This window comes from Neodiprion fabricii, chromosome 4, assembly GCF_021155785.1.
Source record: "Neodiprion fabricii isolate iyNeoFabr1 chromosome 4, iyNeoFabr1.1, whole genome shotgun sequence".
Lineage (NCBI taxonomy): Eukaryota > Metazoa > Arthropoda > Insecta > Hymenoptera > Diprionidae > Neodiprion > Neodiprion fabricii.
In genome coordinates this window covers 24417739-24445452 of record NC_060242.1, presented here as the reverse complement: position 1 = coordinate 24445452, position 27714 = coordinate 24417739, and the positions used below count along the sequence as shown (strand labels likewise).

Genomic DNA, 27714 nt, shown 5'->3' with positions numbered 1-27714 from the left:
TGTTCGTGATGAACTTCTCTGAAATAACTTAAACGGGAACAAAAAAACAAAGCTTGTTTGACGTAAAAATTTATACGATAAAAGGTAATTCAATTATATATATATATATATAAGAAAAGTGACGCTGGGAAATTAGCGATAACTAATTAGCGAATGCAGTGATTCGTTTTTTTCTTCAAAACGACCTTGTTCTTCATTTTTATCTCGGTTGCAAGAATCATATTAATAGTATTCACTCAGGCTGTAGAATATAATCCGGTATTGCTAAAAATTTCTGTATCAGTGACACATATGCATGTATGTATTAGGTACGCATACCTGTAATACATTAATCAGCGGAGGAATGTTAATAAAACGTCTTGTATTCTACATATATAGACAATACTTTCGACGTTGTTGGGAGATCGGGAGCCACGTAGCGGAACGGTGGGAACAAATCTGTTGAAGGTCCCTGACATTTAAGAATATTGCGGGTGGTGGTCGGTCAGTCAGCTCCGACGTCACTTTCTTTATATAGAATCAATAATATAACGATGTAAATGATGCGTGCACACGTCACGTGTATAATCATCAAACAAACAATGTTCGAAGATTCGTTACTCGCTGCTAAGTAGGTGTAAAAAAAAAAGAGAGAGACAACGAAATGGGAATGAATTTTTTTTCGTCATTCATTTCCATCAATAGTGACTATTTTTTTCATCCTTTCTATACCGGGCAGTATTTTTTACGCACATTATTTACACGTGTTTATATGCATGTATACGTACTACATACAACACATGTATCGTATATTAATACATGTACCGAAAGGAAAGTGTGAAATTTCGCAGACTGAGCAACCAAAAACGCATGCGCAAAATAATTGAACTCTATCGGTCGGCGAAATCGTACCGCAGTAATATTTTTTGCTGCAAGGAGGCAGGGGAGCCAATTTACTCGAAACGAGTTATGATAGGTCAAACTCTCACGCGTCAAGTGGCGTATTGGAATTATGCTGTACGATGAGTCATAGCAGTCATCATTCAGTCGACAGCGAAAGTTTACAAAATTTTTCCGAATCGTTGTATCAACAATTTGCGATCACAGTTTAACTTTAAAAAATTTAAGGTGGCCAGCCTGCGTGAAAACTCGACAAAGCTCGCCCATGCGCGGTCGGACACTCAATCTGCTAAGTTTCACCGTTTCCTTTCGGTATACATAAGGTATTGCTAAGTATCTCACGTCACGCTTTCAAAGTTTTTAAAATCGTCACTGCTACGAGGTGTTGTAAAAAGTCGCAGGATGCTGTAAGACAGGCGAAGCTGAAATAATTGTCTCGCGTAATCAAAGCCCAGAAAATTAAAGTGTTCTTTGAGCGTAGCTGTAACACTGGTGAAAGAACCAACGAACCTAACTGGTTGCCTTGCATGACGTCGCGGTCGGGCTCGATAAAAACTCTAAGGTTAATTGTTCGAAGGATTAGAAGTAAATGAAGAAATTTTTTAAATAAACCAGCAAAGCTTTGCTTCGTTTTCCGGAAGAGAAATTGAAAAATTCACCTTTTTACCCGTGTACGAGAAAACTTTTTTCTTTTCTTGTTATTATTGATTAATTCTCTAATCATGCACTTTGTGCGTTATCGTGTTACAATATTATCATTATCATCGTATTTACGGTGCTATTTTAAAAAGAATTTTTCTTCCCGCTTTACCGTCACTCTATTTTTTTTTTTTTTTTTCTTTTTCTTTTCTTGAACGCAAAATTTATTCAACCGTCATTTTTCCTTACCCACGTATTATAAATACCTACCGGGCGATACATACATATTGTATTGTATACGTATACCCACTTATATTATACGTGTATATATGGCGTCCTAGATAAAAGTGGATATTTTATCCGACAAGTAACGTCGTCATCGTTGAATAATATTGTATAGTTTCTCGTTTTACTCTCACTTGAGTTGCGGGCAGCTGCAGGCTGTCGGCCGGTTAAGATTTGCATATACGCGAGGCTCCTCAATGCTATGCGTTCCTTTCCCGGCACCAAATGCGAAACCCGATTTGGCCACTTCAAATTCTTCTACGATCGACCTCTGTAACAATACTTGTATATTAGTATATAACACATCGGGAATTGGTTTCTCTCGCTTCATTAACTTCGAGTTTGCTAACCGGTTCGAAACTTACGTTAATACGTAGATATTTTATTTCTTTCTTTCTTTTGTGTTTTCTTTTACCGTACGCGTTACCGTAGTGGAAACTTGCTGTTGTTCGATCACATTTAACAACTTTCCGCTCACATAAAGAAGTAAATGTTTCAAGTTCGAATTCTGATGTATTTATAATATTTTAAATCATGTAAGTTTAAAAATAAATATATATGCCTGTATAATTAATTCTAAACCATGTCAAAATTAACAAATTAGCTACATTATGCTGATATTGTGCCCATCGATTAACAATCCATTACAATTTATACAAGTTGTGTTAGATGATGGAAAATTTTTACTAAGCAGGTTTTTTTCTAGTTCCGTCGAGCAGGCCTTTTTTTCCTCTTAAATTTGACTCACGATCTATTTGTGTTTTCTTGTTAAAAATACCTCGAACTTAAGCCTTTCATCCGTGTCACCAATTTTGACCTTTTCGTACAAAATTCCGTTGACTTCAAAATTGAATGCACAATAATCATTGCAATGCACTCTGCTTGATTGTAAAACTGGTGCTATTTTGCATAGAAGTGCAAGAGAAGAAAAAAAAAATGGTAAAAATGAATGCGGCCTTGGATATCTGTCTAAGAGAAGGTGCGCGATGCGTAAGATTCGTAGCATTTTTCATCATCAGTCACGTACCTAGGCGGTCTCTTTCTATCCAGTTAAATTTCATCTCCTCGACTATTTTGTTGCACAATCACTTGTAATACGCGTCAAAATCGGCTATCTTTATCCTCTACGAACAAAATATCGTACTGAATAATCTGACTTTTGTTTTTGTATATTACGACGACGATTACGAAGAGACTGACAAAAAAATGACAACGTTCTCTGCAGTTAATAAAAAGTCGGTAAGGTTCATTTCTCCAGAGTGAAACGATGACCGGAGAAGCGGGAAACTTCGGTCTGTGAAATCCGTAATCTTCCATAGAACGAAAGAAAAAAAGGTATGCACGCAGAGCAACGCGGCTTTCTTTACACTCCATTCACCGATGCGGGTCAAGGTTCAGATAGACCATTGCATCGAATGATCAAAGCCTTGAATCCGTCAGAGTTCCGATTGGTCGAGAAACCCCGAATGGTAAAAACTGCGAACGTTGCCAACCTTCGCCATATATGCCGTGAAGCGTTTATAGCACGCGTAAAGTTGGTATATTCGGTACTTTGACCCGCACTCAAAATCGCTCACTAACAAATTACCACAAACATCCGTACGTACGAGAGAATAATCGAAAATGATAAATTTCGCGATACTATAACCCGTAGATATTTTTATTCGGTTCACAGTCGCACGCCGGGTAGCAGACAGCCTTCGCCAGGGGAGGAGGACTTCCAGAAGAATGTATCTGCTACCCTCGCTGTGTCGACGGGGGCTGGAGGCGTCGTGCTCCTGAAACAGGGGATCGACGTCGTCGGTACCGAGGAACACTTCATGACGGCCTTCGGTCCGGCCCCTCACCTCCAGCATCATCAGGCCCCCCCGGCCCACCACTTACCTCATCCACATTCTCACGCCGCTCAATTGTTCAGCGCCCAGGGTCCACCGCCTCAACAGGGTCCGCCTCCTCAGCAACAGCAGCAGCAACAGCAACAGCAACAACAAGGTCCTCCCCAGCCACAGGACACCGCGACACATTTTGACGTCCAGGTGAGCCTTTTAAGCTATTCTTTAATTAGGATCTAGAGTGAGGGAACGGTGGAACTTTATCCACTTGCCCGATTTACCGTCCGACTGCGCATGCGCGAGATTTTTCGTTGTACAGGCTTGCCACCTTAAGTTTCAGCCGTCAAACTAACGGCTTACGTATATAGAGGTTATGTAGATAGTGAGAAGTTTTTCGAGTCAAGCAGATCTCAAGTGGTTTATGTAGTCAATTTGTTGTCATTCCGAAAGGTTTGGTGAACTTTTGTCATTGAGAGACTAATGGCGATGACTACTGCTACGAGCCGTCGGAGCTACATAACTTTAATTAATCACTTGACGCGGGAGAGTTTGACGCCGCATTACCCGTTTCGAGTGATTTGGCAACCCCCCTTCAACTTACAGTCAATAATATTGCTGCGATACGGTTAAACCCTTACCAATCGGGTAAAAACCAGGACTTGCTAACTACAATTGGGATATCAAGTCCGGATAACAGTCAATAATTATCTAAAATCAAAATTTTTCCCATAATTCATGCCCGCAGCGATATTTGAATAGTTTGGAAAGCTCGACAACAAAGTTTGACAACATTTTTAATACTGTTATCGTGAATTAGATTTTTGCGCAATAACCTAATGAATTTTTGGCATGGCATTAGGAGTTTCTGAGAACCGCGGAAATGTCAACTATAAATGTCACTTTGGAAGAACGAAATACACGATACGGTCTCAGGAGAGAACAAAATCAATGTAAAACAACAAATGACGAGATATTTTTAAGTCAGGTTATTCTGCTCCGTCTAAAATTCATAGGAAAAAATTCGGAGTGCAATATTTATTTGAAATTCGGTTCGCCAGTAATTCAGGTTATGCTTTTTGGATGAAAAATTAGACAGCGTAACTACTCGCATACATTGGTCGACCAGTAACTGGTTTTCACCGCTGACATTTTGAATTTCGAAAAAATGGTCAACTTTAATGTCATATAGTGGAAAGAATATATTTATTCAGGTAATAAATTTTGTATCGAGTGAATTCAATCAATGAATGTTGCAGCAGCATCAAATGATACTCGAATATATGTTTTTGCAAGTGAAATTGTGTACCGACAAATTGCGTTTGATGTGATGTCGAGCACGTATGTATCAGTAACGGTAAGTAGATATCACGTCTTCTGAAAATTCATGCAAACGTCTCGAACAGGAAAAGTGGTCAGGAATTCTTTTCGCCAATTTCGAGTGGCCACATTACTTTTATACTAAAATAACAATATACCGTTGGTAAAAATGTCCATTTACGCATAGCGTTTCTAACTAATTGAATTTTTTTCAAACTTTTAACTCTACAATTGTTTTATACCTAGGGAACTGTCAGAATACTGAATTGATGTTGTTGTACATGAACGGAAAATGTCACGTATTCGTATTAAAAAAAGTCGACAAAAGAAATGAGGAAAAGAAAAGGAATAATCTGAGAATTAATTGGAAAAATAGGCATTTATTTTCAGTAGGTTACAGCTAAATTTCAGATTCCTTTACACAACATCGATATGTTTTATATACCTTAAATAGTTTGTTTTACTTGAAACGTTTGACTTCGAGTCAATAGCTGAAATTGTGTCGATGAATATTTCAAACAAGCTGGAACTGGCTGGTTGTGAAGTAAAATGCTGCAAAGAATCTCTTACTAGTGTTAATTTGAAGGTAGGGTTATTTTTAAGTGTGCGGGCGGGCGCTAATGAGCTACCCAACTTACAGTTTCTGCGTTCGCTGGTAGAGAGTTACTCTTCTTTTACGCACGCTGCGATCTGAGTAATCTCGATGAAAAAAAGGGGGCGTAAAATTCAAAGGCATCGTGTAATATCTGAGAACAAAGACGTTTTCAATTTTTCAAATTCTCCTGGCTATTAAAAATTTATTTTTAACGCACTTGTCAGAGAGGTTCAAAGCTTTCCCTTTCTTTCTTTCTTTCTTTCTTTCTCCCTCTCGCCTCCTCTTTTAACAACAAACCATATAATCCAGGTTCACTCGGTTTCCGCTCACAGTCCCTTCGAATTCTAGATTCCATGCATTGTATGCTTCAAGAGTCGCAAAGCTCGTCCCTTTTCACAGCGAAACGTGCTTCGCGATCTCGTTCGGCTTCTTTTCTTTGGCATGCTATTGAAAAGTGCTACACAAGTATTCCGTTTGGTCTTTTTTCAATGCGACAATAAAATAAAACTCCTAATATCTCTATTATTTTCTATTTTCGATGAGGAATATTGCCGATATACAGACCCGGTTATACGGTTTGATTTTAGTTTTGGAAAAAGAAACGTATTTCAGACTAACTGAAAAATCTATCAATTAACGAGATAGACTAACTAAATAAGAAATACGACTGCAAGCTTAGCTCCAAACTTCGTTGAACAGTTGACATTTCTCAATTGTCGTGAAGATCAAAGTTGATAGTTGGTTTAGGTTCTCTAGATTACCAATCGAGAAACTTTCATCTATGATTAACAAATTTTGGTGGAAACTTGATTTAGCCGGGTTCAAATTAAATCGAATACATTTGCCTAAAATTTATTTCACTGAAATTTGCATTATTCATACGAAGAAAGATCCTTTTTTTTCAAAGGCGAAGGTTTCGTAACGGATGAAATCACATCATCAATTAACCTCACGATCAAATATATTTCCACTATCAAAAGTATTCGAACGAAAGGAACCATCAGAGTTTACTTGTTTCGAAGCGGAGAAGAATACGGTGTGGAATATTATTGTAAAATTGATTAATCTTATCGAGATATTACAAAAATTACGTTTGGATAATCGACTTTACCCTTCCTCCCCATAAACGTATTTCCCCGGCCTTTTCGCAACGGGACAGAATATTTTAGGGGAAAGAAAAAGAAGATCAAAATTCCGACGTAAAATTCTGTCATGCATTACGCGATGTTTCGCGGTCAAGAATCTTCACATCGTTGCGGTTTGAAGTAGAAAATATAATTCAAAGAATGAATATTCATGACATCTCAGGCCTGTGAATGCATAATACCAATTCTGAGGTCACAAGAAAGGCCGGTATTCCTTTTGTTACGAAAATAAACAAAATCGAAAGTGGTAAAATCACGCTTCGCGTTATAAATTCCTGTGTGTGCAAGACGTTACAGAATCGTATTTGGCGTTAGGTGTAATTGCAGGAGTAGAAACATCTATCGTTAACGTCAAAATACACCTGCCGGAAAAAGATTGTCAAAAGTTTTATATAATTTACCTTTTTTAAAGTTCTTAAACTGTGTTTCAAGTTACTTGCCTAATTGTCATGCCTGTTTCTAAATTTTTTTCGATGTGGAAGCTGCCTCAGACTTTCATAAACCGTATATTGGCTGGCTCTGTGTAACTTACGTGTTTGACAATGTGCCACGCTGTTAATTGTGCACGTGTTGACGTTTTGCAATTTTTCAATTTCAATTTTCAATTTCGAGACGCGTCAACACGTTAATTATTATTTATTCGTATCCATTAATTCTTGATTATCCTACGAAAGTCTAACGGTAATGTTTTGATCGAATAACTACAAGAAATCGCGCTAGAAATAGAGAAACGGCATTCCTATCGAAAATCGCGTGTCTAAACTTTTCTGAGGAGTTTCTTGAGCGGCGCGGGCGGTGAGTAGAGCTGTGGGCATAAGAGCTTGAAGACGTACAAATTGTATTACATATTCTCGCCCACGGAGGTTTTATTTTTATCCTCCCGTAGAATATTGTTGTCGCGACTCTTGATCGTTGGGATGGTTGCCAATTTTTATTATTTATTTATAGATTGACTTTAGCGCCAAAGTCGGACGAAATATTTCAACTTATCGCCACTTCGCTATGTTATAAGGTGCGGATAACACCTTCCGATATCTCTTCAGAATTTTGTTCTACTTCTTTCCTTCTCCTCGTGTATAAATAAAATTTAATATCTCGTGTACGTTACACGGGTAGAAGAAACAGAGAAAGAGAGAGAGAGAGAGAGAGAGAGTATGAGATTAATTTTTCGTGAACGGCATGAGTTTGTTTCAACGCGGCAGCGTAAGCCAGAGCCAATTTCAACGTAAAATTTTCTCACCTGCTTTCTCTTTACCAGTTTATTACAATAGTAAACTGAAGAAAATTGCCGCGCATTGAGCGCAGATTTTTAGTTCTCCGAATACTAGAATATGCAGAAATCAATTCGGGGTATAATAATCAGAAATTCTGTCTAATAGCTGACTGAACGTCGTTATCGCAATGTGTTTGATTAAAAAGAAGAAGATGATCGAATAAACAAGTTTCTGGCAACTGGAAATGATCACGACATGCAAATCTCTCGTAGATACAAGGCAAAATAGCCTGGCAGTGTTTATTGGTGTGAAACTATTCGAACTGTTTGAAAACGAAAGTTCTCGAAGTCGATGAAGAAAAAAATGTCCAAAGCTGTTCGACTTGTATTACAAACACATTCAAACGATTTCCCCGTATTACTTTTTCTGCATTGCTACTAAAGTGTAATTCAAACAAGTGTGAAACTATTCGAACTGTTTGAAAACGAAAGTTCTCGAAGTCGATGAAGAAAAAAATGTCCAAAGCTGTTCGACTTGTATTACAAACACATTCAAACGATTTCCCCGTATTACTTTTTCTGCATTGCTACTAAAGTGTAATTCAAACAAGTGTAAAAAACAGAGTTTCTTGATGAAAATGCATATTTCTCGATAAGCTGACAATCGCAATATTTTATTAATATTTTTTTTTTTTCGCTCTCTGTCCTCTTCGATGTATCTGGAGTGGGATCTTTAAGGGTCGTTGAATAGTCAAATATGATTCGAAACTGTGTCAATGTCGAGACAAATAGCGCAGCTGATAATACTCGATGCTCCGGTATTCTGCTATCAGTATATTCGGTATTGTACTAGGATTGTAGACTTGGTGTGTTTGGTATTTCATACTAGTTGGTATTGCACCAGCGTTGTACCTAATTGTAATTATAATACCAGAGGCATCAGGTATCGTTAGCCGCGTTGCATTCTCGCTTTTCTCATCGCTTCGAACCGTATTTAACTTTTCAATATTGCTTTTATCCAAGCCATGAAATTCCTTGGCCAGGTTTGCCGCGATGCCGGGCTGCCTGGCAGCAGACGCTGATGGTTCACCGGGTAATTGTGCTAGAGCAGCGTAGTAAGTATTATAAGCCCTCCGTCGTCGGCGACGTGGTGAACGTGAATGTTCGTCATCTGCGCCGAGATAAATAAATCACCGAGTGACAGTTCGCCGTCTTCCTTCCTCCCCCTCTTCGTCCTTCCTCCTCCACCGTCAACCGCTTTGAATCTATTCGGAAAATGGAACACCGCAATATATATATATATATATATACAGTATATATATATATACACAGTATATACACCTATAAGTGTAATGTACACGCCACGGGAGAGCCTTGCCTCCTCGACGCCACCTTGACAACTGTATATTATACATATATTCCTTCAGCGACGACGAAGACGAGGAGAGTGAACGAACCATCCAACAAAAGCGCTACTCTCAGGGACTCTGACCGTTTATATACTCACTTCGATTATAATAGACACAGGTTTTCTTTTACTTGTCGGTGAATGTACACATTTTGTTATACACTTGACTTTTTATTTATTTTTTTGTATTTTTTTTTTTTTTTTGTCCCTTCAACTTCTCGTTCTTCTTTTTTCGAAGCAAAAAGGGGGAATGGGAAGTTATAGTAATCATCCCGAAAATGAAAAGTTGAATTTTCACTGTAAGGTCTAAGCAATCGCTTCCGACTATTTTCGTACGGACGCCACTTGGGTGACCAATTTTTCGTCAAGAAACATTGGCTTTTTTTGCATATTTGAACGCTTCAACAGCTGAGTCCAATGTTTTCAGTACGGATGTTCGAGACTGTCAAATTATACCCTAAAAATTGTGGGGATTGCTGCAACTAAACCAAATAATCTGTACTTATATATATATACAAATTGAAGAAAAATCTGAGATACAAATCCTCACTTTCTGCCTGAGGAATTGCTCGTGCAATGTGAATTCTAAAAGTGCCGTAGGATTTCACAAAATTGTAACGTGTCTGAGAATTATTATGTTCTTTTTTTTTTTATTTTCCTTTATTATTTGTAAAACTGATACAATCCACAGTCTGTAGTGTAAGTAGGTAAGAACGAATCGATCGAAATTTTCTTCTGCGCTAAAATGTACCGATTTCACTGTGTGAATTCGGGTGTATAGAACGTGTCTAACGTCTACGAGCCATAAATTAAATACTTTTGCTTTTTCCATTGCGCGATGGCATGAGCTAAGCCCATAAAACCGAGTGAAGCGAGAATTTTATTAACGTATTTACGTACACGAATATAATATCCAGAATACCCAAAACACCACGTGGTAATGAGCAAGCGTTAAAGCAGTATTTCATGTAAATTCCGGATAGTTTCGGGGTGATGCGAAGATCGCGGCGGCAACGACGGCGCTAGCAGATTGGCCGGAAATGCACAGGCGCGTATTTCACACTAGATCAGGTTCAAGTTCACGGCTGGTAGAATCGGCCGTGAATACATTTGAATTAAATGGCGAAACATCGCTCATAAGTGGTCGCGGTTGAGGAGGAGGCGGAAACTGCTCTTACGAAATGTCATCGCTCTCCACTGAACGCGTCATTTCGCTGTATCTTTTTATTATTATTATTATTTATTATTACTATTAATATTATTACTCCAACCAGTCCGCAAGACGCTTCCAAACATCTTCCGCTCGTCCGGTCGGTGGATTTATAGCGTCTCTCGGGGTTCGGAAGACCTCCTGCACTCTGCTTATTTTCGAGGGCTGAAATTACCTCGATCGTAAACCCGGGCTATACGCAGGGCTCTCAACTTACACAAATATACATACAAGGCGTATAATTGACGTTATGCATACACTAAACAAACCGTCTATCTCGTTGAGGTAGGTCAAGTCCGTCTATTTCAGAAACAATTCTTATTCAGAGAAATGCTAGGTTTTAACATTTCTCGAGTCTCGAGAATCGGGTCAATTTTATCGATACAATCCTGTGGCTGTTTCGTATTTTCAACAATTCAACTCTCAAATTGAAAATAGTGAAGATGATTTTTTTTTTTTTTTTATTAAATTTTGACGTATATCTCGATTCGTGATAACAACTTTTCAATCAAATTTTATCCTATCTACCGCAGCTTTGAAATAAATAGAAGCACATTTATGCTGTTCGAAGTTGATGAAAACGAATACACGCTTAAGGGAACGTGATTTTTGAGATGCTGAAGTGGTTTCTTCTTCTTTTTTTTTTTTCTCCATTTCTGGCTCGTTGTTTTTCCCAACGGCAAATCAACGGCGCTTAGCTATGCGCATTCGGGTTTAGAAATTCGCAAGACTTTGGTACAGCCGCCCGCTTCGTTTCATTTTCTTCATTCACGATTTTTTTTCCTGTACCGTTTACCGTACCTGTGCAGCAGATCGGCTTGACAAACGAATTTATGCTCTTGTGTCATTCGGTTACGAATGTTACGATGTCTAGGAGAGTTCGCCGCTGCGACTCTGGGACGAGTTCTTACGGTAAAAACGAACTCGAGATAGCGACTAACCAATGAATGGCATTCGCTCTCGCGATACAGATACGCTGGCAGAGAAAGAGACACGACGGAGAATGTGCGACTCGTGTATGTGCGGTTCGTACGGGCTTTTCGTGTCAGACGAACGGATGGAATTTCAATGGATGTGTTGTTGGGAACCATGGGAACCGAACTTCAAGCGATGTACCTCTACTCATCTATCCATTTAAACTCGAATCTCTTCGGTTTCGTCGGTTCATCACGATTCAGTCGTATCTCTGCTGTCGCAAATAATTGCGGTAGCGCTGATTTCTTCATATTTTCTGTTGGTTTTACAGCTTCGTTCCCCATAAATTCTACGAAATTAATTTAACGGTTATAAACCAATTTTTTTTTCATACCTCACATCGACTTTTGTTCATATCGTTCGAACAAGACAAAATTCGAGTCGTTATTCAATTTTGACGGAGCAGCTTGACTTCCACTGACTTCCAAGTGATTCTTTAACGTTTAAAGTCGTTTAACTTCTGACTGCTTTTCAAGTGACTTCCAATGTTGAAGGGTAGCTTAAATTCAACTGATTCTCATTTGTGACAAATGATTCTTTGAATTAATGGTTCGATGGGCATTCACCAGATGTCACTAAGCACTCAGCGATTCCGGGACAAAAGAACCGAGAACGGTACTCCCAAACTCCTGTTACTCGCAATCAGACGACGCTCCGCGTTGTCAACACCAGATCGGCATTGACTTTGTTTTGAGTTGAAATTCACATGCCAATGTTCAAATTGATCCATTGTTGTGACGCACATACACACCGCGACGTCCAAACAACCATGATAAATATGTGTTATCGTTACGAAGACCAAATGTTGAATTTGTGCCAATTTTTAAACACATTTTATTAGTCAATGATTGTTTACAACTTGTCGATGGCATATGTTCATTAGATGTTCAAATTGGCATATTTTCTTTGAAACTGATTCGTAACCTGTCTTTCGACGATCGACACGTTTCGCTCAACTTACCCAATCGGTGATTTTTAAATCTGATATGGTTGAAACCCGTCAGCTGGTGTGTAAAGTCAAATCTCTCTTTCCTTTATTCCCGATCACTCTCGCTCTCTCCCGGACGCTTACCGAGAGAAATTACAAATCGCGAGATTGGTTTCGCGTTCGGCGGTGACTTCATAAGAAAGAAAACTCCGTACCAGCCGACGGCTCCGTTTCCCGTGTACACTCCGTGGCAAAAATTGCATTATTGTTGCAAAGACTAGAAGGGAATGAAGCTAGACGGAAAGAACGGACGAACACGGAGGAAAAGGAAGAGGACTTGTGCTCGACAGCGCATGAAGCGACTCCGGTTCGTTTCTCTCTCTTTCTTTCTCTCTCTTTCTCTCCCACGATCCGTTTCTATCTTCGCATCTTTTTTCTCTTACTCGTGTCTCACTCTTTTTCTGAAACCTTCTTTCTCGGTCAACGGCGTGTTGCGAACTCGAAGTAAAGCTGCACCACCAGCCGACAACACGGGTTGTTGACTTGATGCCCATTGAGCATAAAGAGCATTGACTTCGTACGATGAAAATCTGTATCACCGCCCCGAGACCTTACCTCGCTTCGACGATTCTCGAAAGGGGGAAGATGACGAACAATTCCACAACTGGGCATGGAAGACAAGTTTACCGCAAACTATTCTACTCCCACAGTAAATCTCTTGTACTCAGTCTCGAGGAGAAAAGCCTAGAGCTTTTCAGAAACTGCATCCCGCTGAAAATCTTGAACCGTCCAACGCCACTGCCGGTCGATCAAAACTCACGCGTTTAATAATCTTGAAATATCTATTTTTATTGCACTCTCGTGATTCATATAAACTTCAGTTAATCTCATGATCTTTGAAGTTCTGATCATATTGATGACTTTGACTCGCGTCACAAGTTACTGACTAATCGCTTAACTGAGCACTGACGCCTGTCATTCCTCAAAGGCTTCCAAAATTTTATATCGGAACGATGTAGTATAATGCAAAGTTTGCGTGAAAATCTACAAAAGTTTACCCTAAGTTACACGATGCTCTTTAATACTTAAATTGTGTACTTTTATCGTATGACTGAACACATCTGGAATATCTTCCTCCTCAACATCGTTTATCGTACTTAAATCCCGTAAGCAAGTCATATATCTAACATCACATCTATAGCGGATCATTTCTCGTCAGTTGACATTCATGGATTTCGAAGATGATCTTTTTTCCGTCAACGTCCGGTTCTCATTTTCGAAGAGGGCTATTATACACCTTCGGCCCCCATCTTTCCTCGCTCTCCGGACCTCTCGCATAGGTAATTATCTTTTCTTATCTCTCTCCCTCTCTTTCTTTCGCTCGCCAGCTCTCTGTTTGCTGAAGAGAAGTCGGGCGGCCGGGCTTGTCACTCATCCTGCGATATTTTTGGGTTTCGGTTTCTTACGTAACGGACCTCGTGGCGCGCGAGCCTCGCGTCTCCGCACCCCTCGGCAATAACGACGAACGGAAGAGAAGGTGGACAAAAAAACGAACAAAAAGGTAAAAATAAATAGACGGATAAAAAAGTCGAAGCGATTTTTTTTTTCCCCCCCTTCTCCACCGAACACATCATCCCACGGTAAAGCGAACAGCAGTCGATTTTACGCTCTCGCGGTATCGCGGGCCATGCGGTTACGGAGCAGAAGAGATAGAGGAGAGAAAGAGAGAGAGAGAGAGAGAGAGGGTGTTGAAAATCCGACGTCGATTCGCGGCGTTGATTTAGACAGCAGTCAATCCGATCTCTCCTGCAGTTTTGTTTATTTTCTGTTTATCATTTTGTTCGGGTATGTATAGCGAGCACGACGAGACTTTCGAGACCAAGAGAGAAGAAGGCGGCGAGACACACTCTTGCACGGAGAGCGATAGCCGATACTTGGAACGCTAAATATTTACTAACTACCAAAACTAAGCCGTACCGATTTCGTCGGGTCGTTGTGCCTCGCGGTGTAAAAAGAAGACCACCGCGCATACACACATCCGCACATGCACAGATGCACACATACATCTTTCTCGCACAGCGCTCCGGGGTTCCGAGTTATGGTGCTAATTAAAATGGATCGCCCGCAGAGCCGAATCTAGGCTAACACCCCCGCCCTTCTCAGCCCTTGCCCCGTTTACCCCTCCAGCCAACCTCGTTCCGCCCTCTCAGCCACCCGGCTTTGAGTCACACAATTTCGAGTGTGAAAACACAAAGAAACTGTAAAATCGTGACCAAGTGCAACTAACACAGCGAATGCTGGTTCGCGAAGTTGCTGCTCTGCTCCCGCTGACTTTGCAGCTCTATTTGCGACTCGACGAGCGTCTTACCTTAGACTTACACGTAGATAAGCGGACGCGAGAGAAGAGAAACCGTCGTTATGAAACTTGAGGGTTAAATTTGTTAAATAAATGAACGAATACGTGGGTAGTTAGGTAGGTTGATTCTGATCTACGTCGTATTGAGTGTTTAAATTTTGATAGCGTATTGACACCTAAATAAGATGTGATTCAACTATTGACAACGCTAAAGAACGTACGGTCTTAATTTAGAGTCAATCAAAATGTAATTCAAACTTAAAATAATACGAATTCTGACCAGAAACAATTAATTTTATGTAACTGAATTGCCATGTTAACACGACAAAGTGCTCGACATGTAAGGACTGATACTTGAAATCTGGAATTACTTTGAATCGCCTCGATAGCATCTTGATATTTTCTCATCTGGAATCTCTTGGCACTTTAATTATGAAATTTGCTACCATATTTCAAATTTTAATATAAAAACTTGTAACGGCAACGCAAATTATTTTCAACATTTTACTGAAGTAAAACTATGACGAAACGCGACTCTTGAGAACTCATCAAAGAATTTCTCAATGGATCACAGCTGAGCAGTTCGGCTACGGTGAGTTTGGGTTCGCATTCAAGGGGTGCCGCTAGTTAACTAATTTCAGTGATTAAGAGGTTGTTGATAGTTCTGCTTTTAATCATATATGGCTCAGATATCACTACTTATATATTCAGTCATTAAATTTCAAGAGATGCGAAATAATTTGTGTTCAATCAATATATTTCCAGTGTTTTATTTTTGCAAGTCTGTAAGTTGTAAAATTGATGAAACTTTCGTTGGTTTTCACTTCAGTAAAAAATTCCATAAAGAGTTGTATCATCGAGAATTACTCGAAGCAAATAACAAGCCATCGTACGAGTTGGTTCACACTGTTCTCCTTGAATCATACACAGAGTAGATATGGACGTCCTTATTTGTACTTTCAATTATCAATGATGAAACTTTTTCAACGGCGATGGTAAATATAATTTGATCGGATGACGTCGCTCTGAGCCATTTGAGCCAGTAATAAGTCAAAATTACAAATTAGAAGAGACTCGAGGAATTAGAAATTTAGTCGATAGATTTACGACAGACCCTCAGACGACAACAACCCACCTTGGAAGAATTTCGATCCGGCGTCAAGTTATTCTTCGCCACCATTAATACGATCATTTCTCATGGCGATATTCGGCAACGCAATTCTCATTCGAATTTTATCCGACTTGTGCGTGACAAGGAGTTCCTTGGTTAGCTGTTGGTAGGCGTGGTGTGGTGCTCCGAGTAAGGGTTGGCCGGGTGTTACACGCCAAGTCGCGTGTGCACCGTTCATCCCTCGGAAAGTAGCGAGGGTTCTCATTCTTCTTTTTTCTCTCCTGTCTCCCTCCACCCCTTCCCTTTTCTCTTCTTATATTCAAGCCCTCGTCGCCTGTAACGGGGAGTGTCATTTCACCCCCTGCGACACTGCTTCGCGGATTCATTCTCCTAGTGCTTCTTCTTTTTTTTACTACTTTTCTTTCATTCTTTTTTTTTTTTTCTTCTCTCTTTACTTTGAGTGTTTCAATAATAATCACAGCCTACAATATACCCCGAGGTTTTTAATATCTTCTTGACATTTTCTAATCCCCTTCCTAATTCGTATATCTACCAGGAACGAAGCCGTATCCAACTACGATACGTGGAATGGATTCTACTTTACCAAGCAATAGGAAAACTCTCTTTGCGCACTTCAATTTATGTCAAAGAGACACGCGACATGCGGGACAAAATTGGTATAGGCTATAGTTAGGCACGTACTTATATCGTCGACAAAGCGGATAGTGAACTTCCGTCTCCGATAATTTCGTACGAGTTTTTCTTTGTCAAGGTCAAGCAAGTCCACGTGCGTATCTTTGGACGATAGGTAATAATTATGACCCTTGTGCCGTCCGTCGACATTTTCATCGATCTTACCCGTTTCACGGTGCCTTTGGCCTTAGTGTATCTCATTCATTTTTCTTTTTCAGGTACATTCGATTTTAAGGTCATTCTTTTCTCAGTGTGTAAATAAAAATTAACCGACACTTCTATACGCTCATCCTCTTTGTTTGTAAATTTTAATGGTTATTGACGCGAATGGAAGGTAGCGTGAAATAAAGTCAATCTGATTCCGAAGAAAGACGCTTCTGGAATTTTCCCGCAAAGTCTTCTCTTCGTCTGCCATCGAATTTACAAATCACTAACTAAAAACTGTGATGTACAAGTAGTTGAATTGTGATGTACAAGTAGTTGAATTTAAAATATTCAAAGGAGTACTTGGACACAGTGCTGAATCCAAATGTGGAAGTGACGTCATTAGTCGTGCAGAACTAAATGAAACTGAAACTAAACAAGCCTAGAGTGAACACTTGGAATGAGCAAGAAAGTAGTACGAGTGGTAACGTTGGCAGGTAATCATGATTCGTTGGGGTCAGAGTGAGACCCTGACCTCTGATAATAACAATGTTCCCTTATTCAGGTTAATATCGAAGGTAGAGTAGAAATACAATTACAGAGTTGACTGGTTCCAGAGGTGCAGGGGATACCGAATCACTTTACATTCGAATTTAAAAATAGAGATTTAGAACGCAGGAGATGATGGAAATGACTAAAGACGTACTTGACAGTTCGAATGATCCATTCAGTCCTTTTTAGACCTTGTGAAAACAACCTTCGACGAACAGTTACGGGTTTGCAACATTTCAGCTCTGAAAGTATGTACGTTTAGTGGCCGCATCAAATTGGCAGGTACGACGATACGTGGTATTTAAAAAATACATATGTATTAATAATCTTGGCCAAACGTCTGTTACGATGACGTACTTGTTTTGATCGACTAGATTTTGTGTTACCTTCAAACGATTCACCGTGTTCCGGGTTTCGTGTCTACCGTCATGAAAGTTGCTGGAAAGGTTTTCATCTTTCCTTTCTACTTGACGTAAATCGGAAAGAGTGTAGAATTGAAGTTGTTATCCATAGTAAAATTTATAAAACTTTCTCTTCTTTCCTAGTCTTCTCGGTATGAATTAAAGTAACAGTTATAGGTACAAGAATTGACGCGTTCGTCCGAATTAAGTAGAATGTGCTTCACTTCCATGTTCCATGTGCAAATCAAAGTACGGGTATCAAGTTTGTAATACAATATTATAATACGTAAATATTATTCTTATGCAAGTACTCATAACCAGTTTAGTGAAGGAATTTGTAAGTGGTTGTTCAAATTTGAGGTAATAATATTCGCTTGGAAACGTGAGGCCATCGTTTCAAGACGTGCTTGAAATTCAACGCACTGATTATTATCGTAACGATTACATGATTTCTTCCGTAATTATTATTCGATATTTCGGGATACGATAGTGATTTTTGATACTTTGTGTATAGAAGCCAATGAAACAGAAGTTCAAAGTGACGGTATAACTGTGAGAGGCCCCCCCCCCCATATTAACGAAAACAAAGATGTATCACCCATTCATCGTTCGATGATGCACGAAGAATAAGTCGGGCTTATTGAGTCTGCGGATATTCGTTGGAATCGCTAAATGTAATTACTCTTACCGATCATGAACCTACAGTTTCTGGAGGCATACCGTTACTTTATTTAGTAGCGTGCTTCTAACTGACAACCAATATTCTTTATCCGTTGCAACGTATGCAGAATGTGGCGCAATGCTCGGCGTTTCCTCGTTGAATCCACATGAACTTCTGCAATAAGCATAAAATGTACCAGTCATGCGTCTATAATATAAACCACATCCACGTTGGCGCGCAACAGAACAAAGCGATGCACATACCTCGACGACGGTAATTTTTGTCCTCGATTTCACCGGGTATTTTACCGTTGCGCCATTCTACCGTTGCTTGTACACCTCATAACCGATCGACTGACTGCTTGGAAAAAAATCGATAATAGTATAGTCAGAGTTGAATTGAGCAATTCAAAAAACGTTTATGACGATATGATTAGTAAGATTAAAAATAAATCAATTACTCCTAGCATCAGGCCGTAGTACAAGCACAATAAACTGTCAAATAATGTGACAAGTGAAAGTAATTCGCGTCACAAATCCCTTTCCATTTTTCGGTCAATGCAGTCTTGATATTGACTGATAAGCACATATTTCCGACTAATGACTTTCGATACATCAATTCAATTCCGCTTCGTACGAAAATATGGCTAATCAACATAAGCGCGTGTAGGTATTTTTGTACGTCACTACTTTGTCTCGAAAACGAAATAAATTACCTTTGAAAACGTGCAGAAGTTTAGAATGATACAAAAAAAAAATGTGTAAAAAGAAAATCCACCGTTTCATTGACAGTTCGAGTTTATAGTTGATTTGAAGCGCGCGGGAAAGACCATAAATCAAGACAGTGGCGCACTCTGTTTGAAGCATTCACCAAGGATCCTCGTCGGGATCGATCAATAAGGACTTATAGAGCATGGCCCCGGGGGCAAAGTGGTGTCGGAATGTATAGTCGTCGCGGAATGAGAAATGTCCGAAATCAGGTCCTTCGTTCCTTGATGGGGGGGGATGGCGATGGCGAGAAGAGAGGCCGTGTTTCTGCTGGCTAGAGGTTCCATGATCTTCCTCGGTAGACAATAGGCGACGCGGTTGGCCACGGGCGACGACGACATTGTCGCTGTGCAAAGACCTTCCATCCTCTCCATCCTCTCCATCCTTTTCCCTCTTTCCTCTTCCCTCTTCCCTCTTCCCTCTTCCCCGTATCGCACTCGCGCGCTCTTGGCTCCTCGTTGCGGAACCCCGGCCGCGGCCCTCGCTCCTCGAGTACCGCTCTTCAGGCTCTATACAGCCTCCTTCAAAATTAGTTGGTCTGTCATTGAGGGTCGGGGAACACCCTCCTCCTCTTCCTCTTCCTCCTCCCCCGCCGTACGACGTCTCTCGTGTTATTATTTTCATCGGCCTCCTCAACATACCGGCCAGGCTGTATGAGTTTTCATCGACGCGCACCCTGCGGCGCTACCAACCTAATCGACTATCCCAAGCGTCAATGGACTCCCAACGGCGACGTGGCTTCTGCCTCCCTCGTTAGCCAAGGCATCAGTCCAGGACGACGATCGTCGACGTGTCTCGCAACTCGAGGTCGACCCTGCGTGACAGCGTGACCTATACGAATATCACCTGGTCTTGTTGCGTACGTATCGTCTATCGCGTGCACGTTTCTTGTGTCGGTAAGCCTGTTTACACGGAGAGAAATTTCTGGTTATGCTTACCATATGGACTCATTGTACCAGCAACTTTTTGTCAAACTTTTTTAGAGTCCAAATTTTGATCTGGCTGCAACTTCGATGCGCTGCGACATACACGTGAAAATCCTAAAACTCGAAGGAACGTAAAACTTTCACACTTTTATAGTATACTATACGGAAACTCTACACTGTCTCTGACCGTTTTTGAGAAAGTCAGCATCGACCTTACCTCTTGTGCATTTTTTACTTTCGCTATACGACGGATGCGGAGGACTTTGTGACTATGATGATCTGAACGCAGACTTTTGAATCTTGGCGAACGGCCTGCCGTGGATATGTATGCTCGTTGCTAGCCTCGTAACAGGATCAACGAAGGACCTCGGGGCTCGTTTGTAATTTCAACCTCTTTGCGGGTACGCAATTTACATTCTCGAATTGACTGCAGATCATTTCGCCACTATTATGTATGCAGATATAGAACAGTTTGATCTATGCTGGTTTTTTTTTTTTTTTTTTTTTTATAATCTTTCTTCTGTCTGTTGTATATTTTTCTCAGAAAATGTCACCATGACCTCGAAAAACTATGTTTCTTGAATAGTCCTCGGAAGCCAATATTTGTAGTTTCGGTTGAAATTTTTCAATTTTTCTGTCTTACACCGACTAGCGCAATATCGTAAAAAATTGTGCAGTTCTTTCCAGCGTTTAAATTTACTGAAAATTCATGGTCATTCAGAGAGCGACAAGGTTCGGTATTTCTGAAGTTGGAACCAGTCTTCGGTTAAAAAAATCAATATTGTCTTGTATTTACACACGAATATTTTGTCAGAATGGTGGAAAAAAATAAGAACCTTTTTTTTTTCTTTACTAGTGATGACAATTTCATGCAGTGAGAGACGTTTTGAATTTTAGATGAGTTTGATAAAAGTATAATAAATTTAGCCGAAATCTGACTTGTGAGCAAGAAGAATCGAAGGGTTTTTATTTTCTAGTTGAAAAACAATGGATCTTGGAACTAGTTTCTGCTTCCTTGCGTTGAAACGCTCGGTTAATTTTAATGACGTCACTTAGGTACAGCCAATCACATATGAACACCAGAGGTTCTCCATTTTACTGTCGTTAATTGTTTATACATAGTCATCCTGCTGGTCGTTCTTAATTTCTGATCAGGGTAGCTTGATGACTTGTTTTGACTTTCTTTGCGTCAAATTTTTTCGTTATAGATTTATCAGCCTCTTGTTATAGTTGTCAATAAATTGCTTCAGAGCTGAATCTACTTTTCATAACAGAATACTACAACTCGTGAATGTGAAAATTCACGAAATAGTGTAATTCTGGTATCGCGTCTATACCCTTCAAAAAATGTATTCGCTCAGTGAACATGCAACCGAAAACTAATATAAAAAAACTTTTTAATGGTTTAAAAATTCGAAATCTATGGAATTTTTAATTAATTTATCATTAGTTCCTTATTCTAAAACTTGAACGTAGTGTTCTGTGTTTGAAAAAGTTCAGGTTTTAAAGTCCGTAAAATATCACACTTGCACCGCGAGAAAACTTTCTGAACTACCATATGCCCGAAGTGTTTATTATTCCGGACACCGTGTCGAACGACCATCTTGGAAAAAAAAAATAAAATAACTACGGTCTTCTTACGCAACGAATAATTCATAAAATTCAGTATATTAGTGTATGGGTACTGAAAGAAGAAAACGCTAAATCGTGTATTGTAAACAAAATATAATGTACGGCTTGATATTTGAACATTGGTCGAGGTTAGGCTGCACGGCCTGTTCTGAATGCTTTTGACATTCCAAAAAAAAAACAAAAACCTTTAAATAGCATAATTATGTGCCGTTAGAAACAATAAAAACTAGACATTGAATGATCCTGCGATTGATGAACTCATTATTGCCCGTTGTAGTGAAGGTAACTGTTCACAGCTCATTCACGCCGATTGAAAATCTATTATTTTAAGATTGAAAACTAATACCGTTGAAAAAAATGAATTATTTCATCGAGTTCGATTGACCCAATTGTCCCTTATTAACCCGTCAGCATGTGAATAAGTACTGGATTATATTTCAATGTATTTATTACTCATTTATTCATTTATTTATTTACATATGTAATACGCACAGCTGAATCGTGGGGATAACATATCAATCATTAATCATTAAAAATTTAATTATATTCTAACGAATCGTCAGGTAATATGAAATTAAGAATTAATTGGATTGTACTGATTATACATCAAAATGCATACCTGAATGAAATACACGCTTTAAATATGATTCTAGTTCGATGTAAAATTAAATGCTGTTGTTTCGGTAGCTGTGCAAAAAATCGTCGAAAAGGACTAAAAATCCATCCAAAAGGGTAAAATCCATCGTTTTAAAACTTTTTTTTACCGCAGGAGTACTGAGCCTTCAAGGGCGTTAAGAGACTATCCTTCATTTTTTGAGTGATTGATTATATTTTGCAATGATGCTTGAATGTAAGGACAGAAATTTGACATTTTCAAATGCTTAGAACTCCATCGACGCCTCAACTGTGTCAAAGTTTTTGAATCGCCATTCAATCGGCCGCTTTGCACCCTCTAGAAAATCGACACCAAGGTCGTTACGAAATGAAAAATCACTTCATGGTAAAACTTGAAATTCTCAGAGAATATTTCGGGCATGTGTAAAGTTTTTAGCGCTTTAACGAGATTACGCGTAACTTGGCTAGACTACATTGAGGTGAATGTGAACAAAAAAAAAAAAAACCTGAAATAGTAAATACCATAAAGAAATAAAATTTGTCCCTAATACGGCTGGAAAAATATGAAATTGTCGAAAAATTTCGATTTTACATTACGTGCATGTTTTCGAAAATCAACATTTCGTTGAAGAATGTGTATTATTGTACGTGTATACAGAGGGTGATCAGGTTGGGAATATTATCCCGGTAAATTTAGTTACAGGGAATTTAGAGTAATTAAGGTAGAGGAATACCTATAAAAATCTTAAGGTATCCGTCCATCCGGGAAACTTGGATTGTTTTACACTAGCCGACGAGCGTGGATGTGCGTCGGTGGCGGCTACGGCGAGCCGGCGGAGACACCGTCAAGGAATACCGGCAGCTATTCTCTCACCTCCGTCGGCTTACCGCGTCGAAGCCTAACCCAGAGGGTGGCGTCGGCGAACCCAGGGGTGGCCGGGGGGTGTTCGCTGGTTGTGCCGACGGGGGGAGGGGATATGCACGCGTCACGCGGCGTCAGTCAAACAGCGAGTGTAGTCAGTCCCGAGCCGCCTTTCTATGCGGTAGCCGAGCCGAGCCGAGCCGAGCGAAGAGCAAGGCGAGATTCGAGTCCGCGTAGAGTTGATAGTATACCAGTATTTCAGTGTATCGGTATATCGGTATATCTAGCCTGCGATTGGCCCTGACTTTACTCGCCGAACGAGAGCCGTTCGTCTCTTCGAACACCGCGTGTCCCGACTGACGTTGTAACGAGACGGACATCGAACGCATCCGAGGCCGGGAGTTCTTGGATAGTCGGCTCGCGGGGTGTTCCAATGTGTGCGACGAATTCCGCAGTACTCGATAAACCCTTCGGGTTTTTTCATTGTGCCTTTTGACCTCTGATCGACGGGGTTTAAAGGTGCCGGAAGCGGAGGGTGAGAATTGGTTTGGAAAGAGGCGGAATAACCGAACCGCGTTGTTGCGGAGGAGGGATTATGACTCCGCGTTGATGAAATTTGAAAAATTAAACAATTTCGACGAGTCGATCGCGACGCGGTGTGCCGAAGAACGAGGAAGGGGAACTACGCTTATGAATAATTTGATGTAAGAAAGAAAAGAAAAAGTTTCAACCTTAAACTTCCGGTTCACGATACACACCGGTTTCAACCGGTCTTTTTCCGGACAAAGAGGAAGAGGAGAAGGAGAAGGTTGATCAATTGTACAATTAACCCAGTGAACCAAAGATGGATGATTCAACCTCGCACAACTACTCACTACCGCTTTAACGCGTGCCCGTAGCCGCGTGGCAAATTGACATTTTCAAGAAAATTCAAACGGTCGTTGTGATGAAAATCACGTATTTAATTATATTAATCGCAAACGTGAGGACGATTTGCATCACGAACTGAAACCAGTGGTCAAAGTTAGAAGATAAAGGCACAATCATGTACACATAGTTTGTATTGCGCAGAAAGTCATCGACAAAGCCGAAGCTATATCGTGTGTATATATCGCCGTTCGATCGTAAAGCAGCGGAAGAGAACGAATGTAAATGTTGAAAGTAATGTGGTTTAGGCCAAGTGATGAAAAGTATAAGGAAACTTGGGCTGGTGCAGTTTTAGTTTTACAATAAACTTCAACGTGTCAAGTTTGTCCTTGTCTTTGTATTTTGTGTTTGGTGATATTTTTTTTTTTTTTATATAGTTTCTCTTCATCGCATTCTTCGAGTAATCCTGTGACAAATGTCAAGTGCAAACGGTGTAACAGTGCAGCGGCGATAACGAGTGTGATACAAGCGTACGGTGCCCCCTCGTTCGAGGCGGAATCCGGGAATAGCAACATGGTGGTGTTAGAGCTTGATGCTTTATACGCTCAGGTAGCACCGCACACGAAACTACTTAACAAGAGGTTCGTCGGTGCCCATCACTGGCTTGGTCCCTTGAAAGAAGCTCTCGTCGCAAGACTAGCAGCCGACAAGGTACATTCCACGTTAAGATATAACTCTAGGGGGTGTTGTTCGAGAGATGAAACTTGTCGAGTCGGACATCGACGACACCCCTGCAACGATAAAGAAATTTAAAATGCGACGCGAGACCGAGATCCTAGATCGTCCGTAACGCGGTGCAACCGCCGACACGTGAGAACCAGGTGTAAGAGATTTGCGCAATTCCGGTTTCGTTGACGGATTGCGTCACGCAGGCGTCGTAACTGTATCCCACAAGTGCCCGAGGGATTGTTTGGTACGTTCTTTGGTGCGAACGTGGAGAACACCTTTTCCCGCGCGTTCACTCAATTTCTCAAACCATTTCTACGTCTATCGTGCTAACGTTTTTAAGAGCACGTAATACGCTTTGAACTCGAGACAAGCTTTCCAAGATAAAAGGCTACTTTTCTTTTATGTTATTCGTGTGAATACCGCAGAGGTATTGCCCCGGCACTTTTTTCTTTACTTTTCTTTTCTTCCTAACCGTCGCAAAACTGTATAGTAGCAATTTACATTCCTATAGTCTTCTGTTGAGAAAGATAAGAATCTCAATGCTGATTAGTCGGGTCAAAAAAGATGAGATTCTTAAATTTGAAATACTTGGCGTGGTACGTCAAGGGGAAATGAGTATTTTTAATTAATTCTTAATGAAAAGGTACGAAAATTCTTCCACTCGATGAAGATAGATTTTACCTCGATAATACGCTCACAGTTTGCAATATTTCTGCCGTACGAGACATGTGGTGTGTTCCAAAATTAGCGTTTCACTCAACGTGTACAAGAAGCGAAAACTTTCCTAAACTGAATTATGGACAACTTTCAATGTTGTATTTACAATTCGTCTCGCTTTTTTTTACGCTTAAAAAAAAAAAAAAACTACGAGTGATACATCGGAATTTATGTCAGGCCAAATGTCCGAGCCGTTGTTTCAATTGTATAATTATTTATCAAATTGAACCTGAAGTCATTTCTGTAACTAATTATACGTAAAACAATTCCGTTTTTTCAATCTGAAGATTTTGCACGTTCACCGTCTAATGGGTAGATTATTTTGTACGGTTGCATAATCCCTGGTTTTCTTTCCTGAAACGAGCTTCGACGCGTGTTCGGTTATCGCTTCTCTTTATATGCCAGCACGCGCTACCCAGAATCGATTTATTCATATTTTTCGTGTAAAAGAAATGACGCGAGTCGAACCACGACAGGTGGGGAAAAAAGAGTCCGTCGCACCTTCTGGCGTCGTACGTACAGGAGGGACTCCTCGCCAATCGTCCGATGATCCAATCGCGTCGCGATGCCTCGCTCGCTTCTATCGAAAGTCGTTAAATTCCATTTTATAATACGGGAACCTGAACTATACGGCTGTAGGCCAGTGTGGCAGGCGAATAAGCGATCGGTGGACGAAAAAAAAACAAAGAGTATAAGCAAAACCCAAAGTTCACAGCGCTAACGGATGGTCCGTTTGCACAGTTTCCAACCTCTCAGTATCCGCAGGATAACGCGTACCAATTAACACCGGTGACCCTCGCCTCGGCTGAGAGCATAGCGGAGCATAGCGGAGCATGGTTATAAATGAACCATCGCGTTAAAACGACGCGATTAGAAGGTTGGGCCAAGTCCGCGGTATGCGGCGAACAAAGCGAAACGTGTATTAGATATTTGCGCAAAACCCCGACGAAGAGAAGGCAAGGCGCTCGAGGCCTCGAGGTCGCAGCTCGAGTTTCCGCTGACGAAGTACATCAGCAACTATGATGACTACGGGAAACGGTATCTGCCGACGCGTACCGCCGTCGCCGAGCTCCTCCTAGGCGAGCCTTTACATCCGATATCGGGTTCGTGCGACGTTAAATACCGCGAGAAAATAATAAACCGAGCATGGTTACCGCTTGGAACATTATGAAATAATTTCATTTTTTTTTCTTGTACACTCAACAACAGATCGCACATACCGAGTCTTATCAAACGGCTACCGCTGCTTCCTGTCGTTCTCTCAACTTACGGTGGCAGTTTGCGTAATAACGGAAACAGTCTTTTCTCTGCCACCTCGATTTGATAATCAAACGTTCACGAATGTCGCGCATATTGCAAGTATAACATGTTTCTCGGTAGCCGATCTTTTTTCCGCTGTCATTTCAGATTCGGTCGTGCGATGCAACGGGTGTCTTTCACATACGTTGCTGTTAATTGCGATAACGGATTACAACGGGTGATATGTTCCTTAATTATAAAATCATCAACATTTGATGAATTTTATAAATGTTCAATGTATATTCATGACCTAGAACATTGATGTAGGTAATATTTAGTCTTTCTAAGGTATCATTTCCGTAGGATTATACGTATATAAATACCTAAACAAAGCCAAGTCGTTTTTCCTGAAAAATTTTCATCTATTCATTATTACAAAACTATATTGATCGTTAATTGATAATGAACCATAGATGAAAATCATCTCTGAAAAATCTGACTCCATTGCTCATGTTAGTAAATAGTTTTTGTTCTTTCAATTGACTAGAAAAAATGGCGTTTGTCAGAAACTATTGCATATTTTTGTAATTTCTTTTGTTGGACTCGGACTATTTTCCCCCTAACAAGTCGAAACCTCGCTTGTGTTTGGATAAGAATTTCAGCTGCAAATCTTTATCGTTGTCGTGGCAGGCTTTTCAACAACAGCTGGGTCAGGAATAAGTATACGAATCTCAACTCTCGTGTGCTAAGTGAGTGTATGTACGTAGAATTGAGTTGACGTGTGCGGTATGATTATTTGTATTCCTATTTTTATTCCTACTATGAGATATTCAATGTGAACCGAAGAGGCTATTTTAACGGTAAATATTTTAACGGGACGACGATAAAGGCAGTCAATTTTATTTACCGTATAGAGAGACGAAACTGCCTGCCTGAATGTCTTACTTCCTCGTTTAAATGTCATTTCTGTGCAGTAATTGCTGTGTAGAAAATTTCAACTTCACACTCGCACATGT

The 27714-nt window shown here is 40.2% G+C and overlaps 1 protein-coding gene across 8 annotated transcripts in view; it reads left to right on the top strand.

Moving 5' to 3' along the window:
- LOC124181623 (maternal protein pumilio) overlaps window positions 1-27714 on the top strand; it is a 106535-nt gene that overhangs the window by 52397 nt on the left and 26424 nt on the right. For 7 of the 8 annotated variants that reach the window (XM_046568347.1, XM_046568345.1, XM_046568343.1 and 4 more), the window contains one exon: window positions 3458-3839. In XM_046568347.1, coding sequence (XP_046424303.1) covers window positions 3458-3839 — 382 coding nt within the window. The remainder of the gene's footprint in view (window positions 1-3457; window positions 3840-27714) is intronic. The other variant, XM_046568344.1, reaches the window with a different exon arrangement.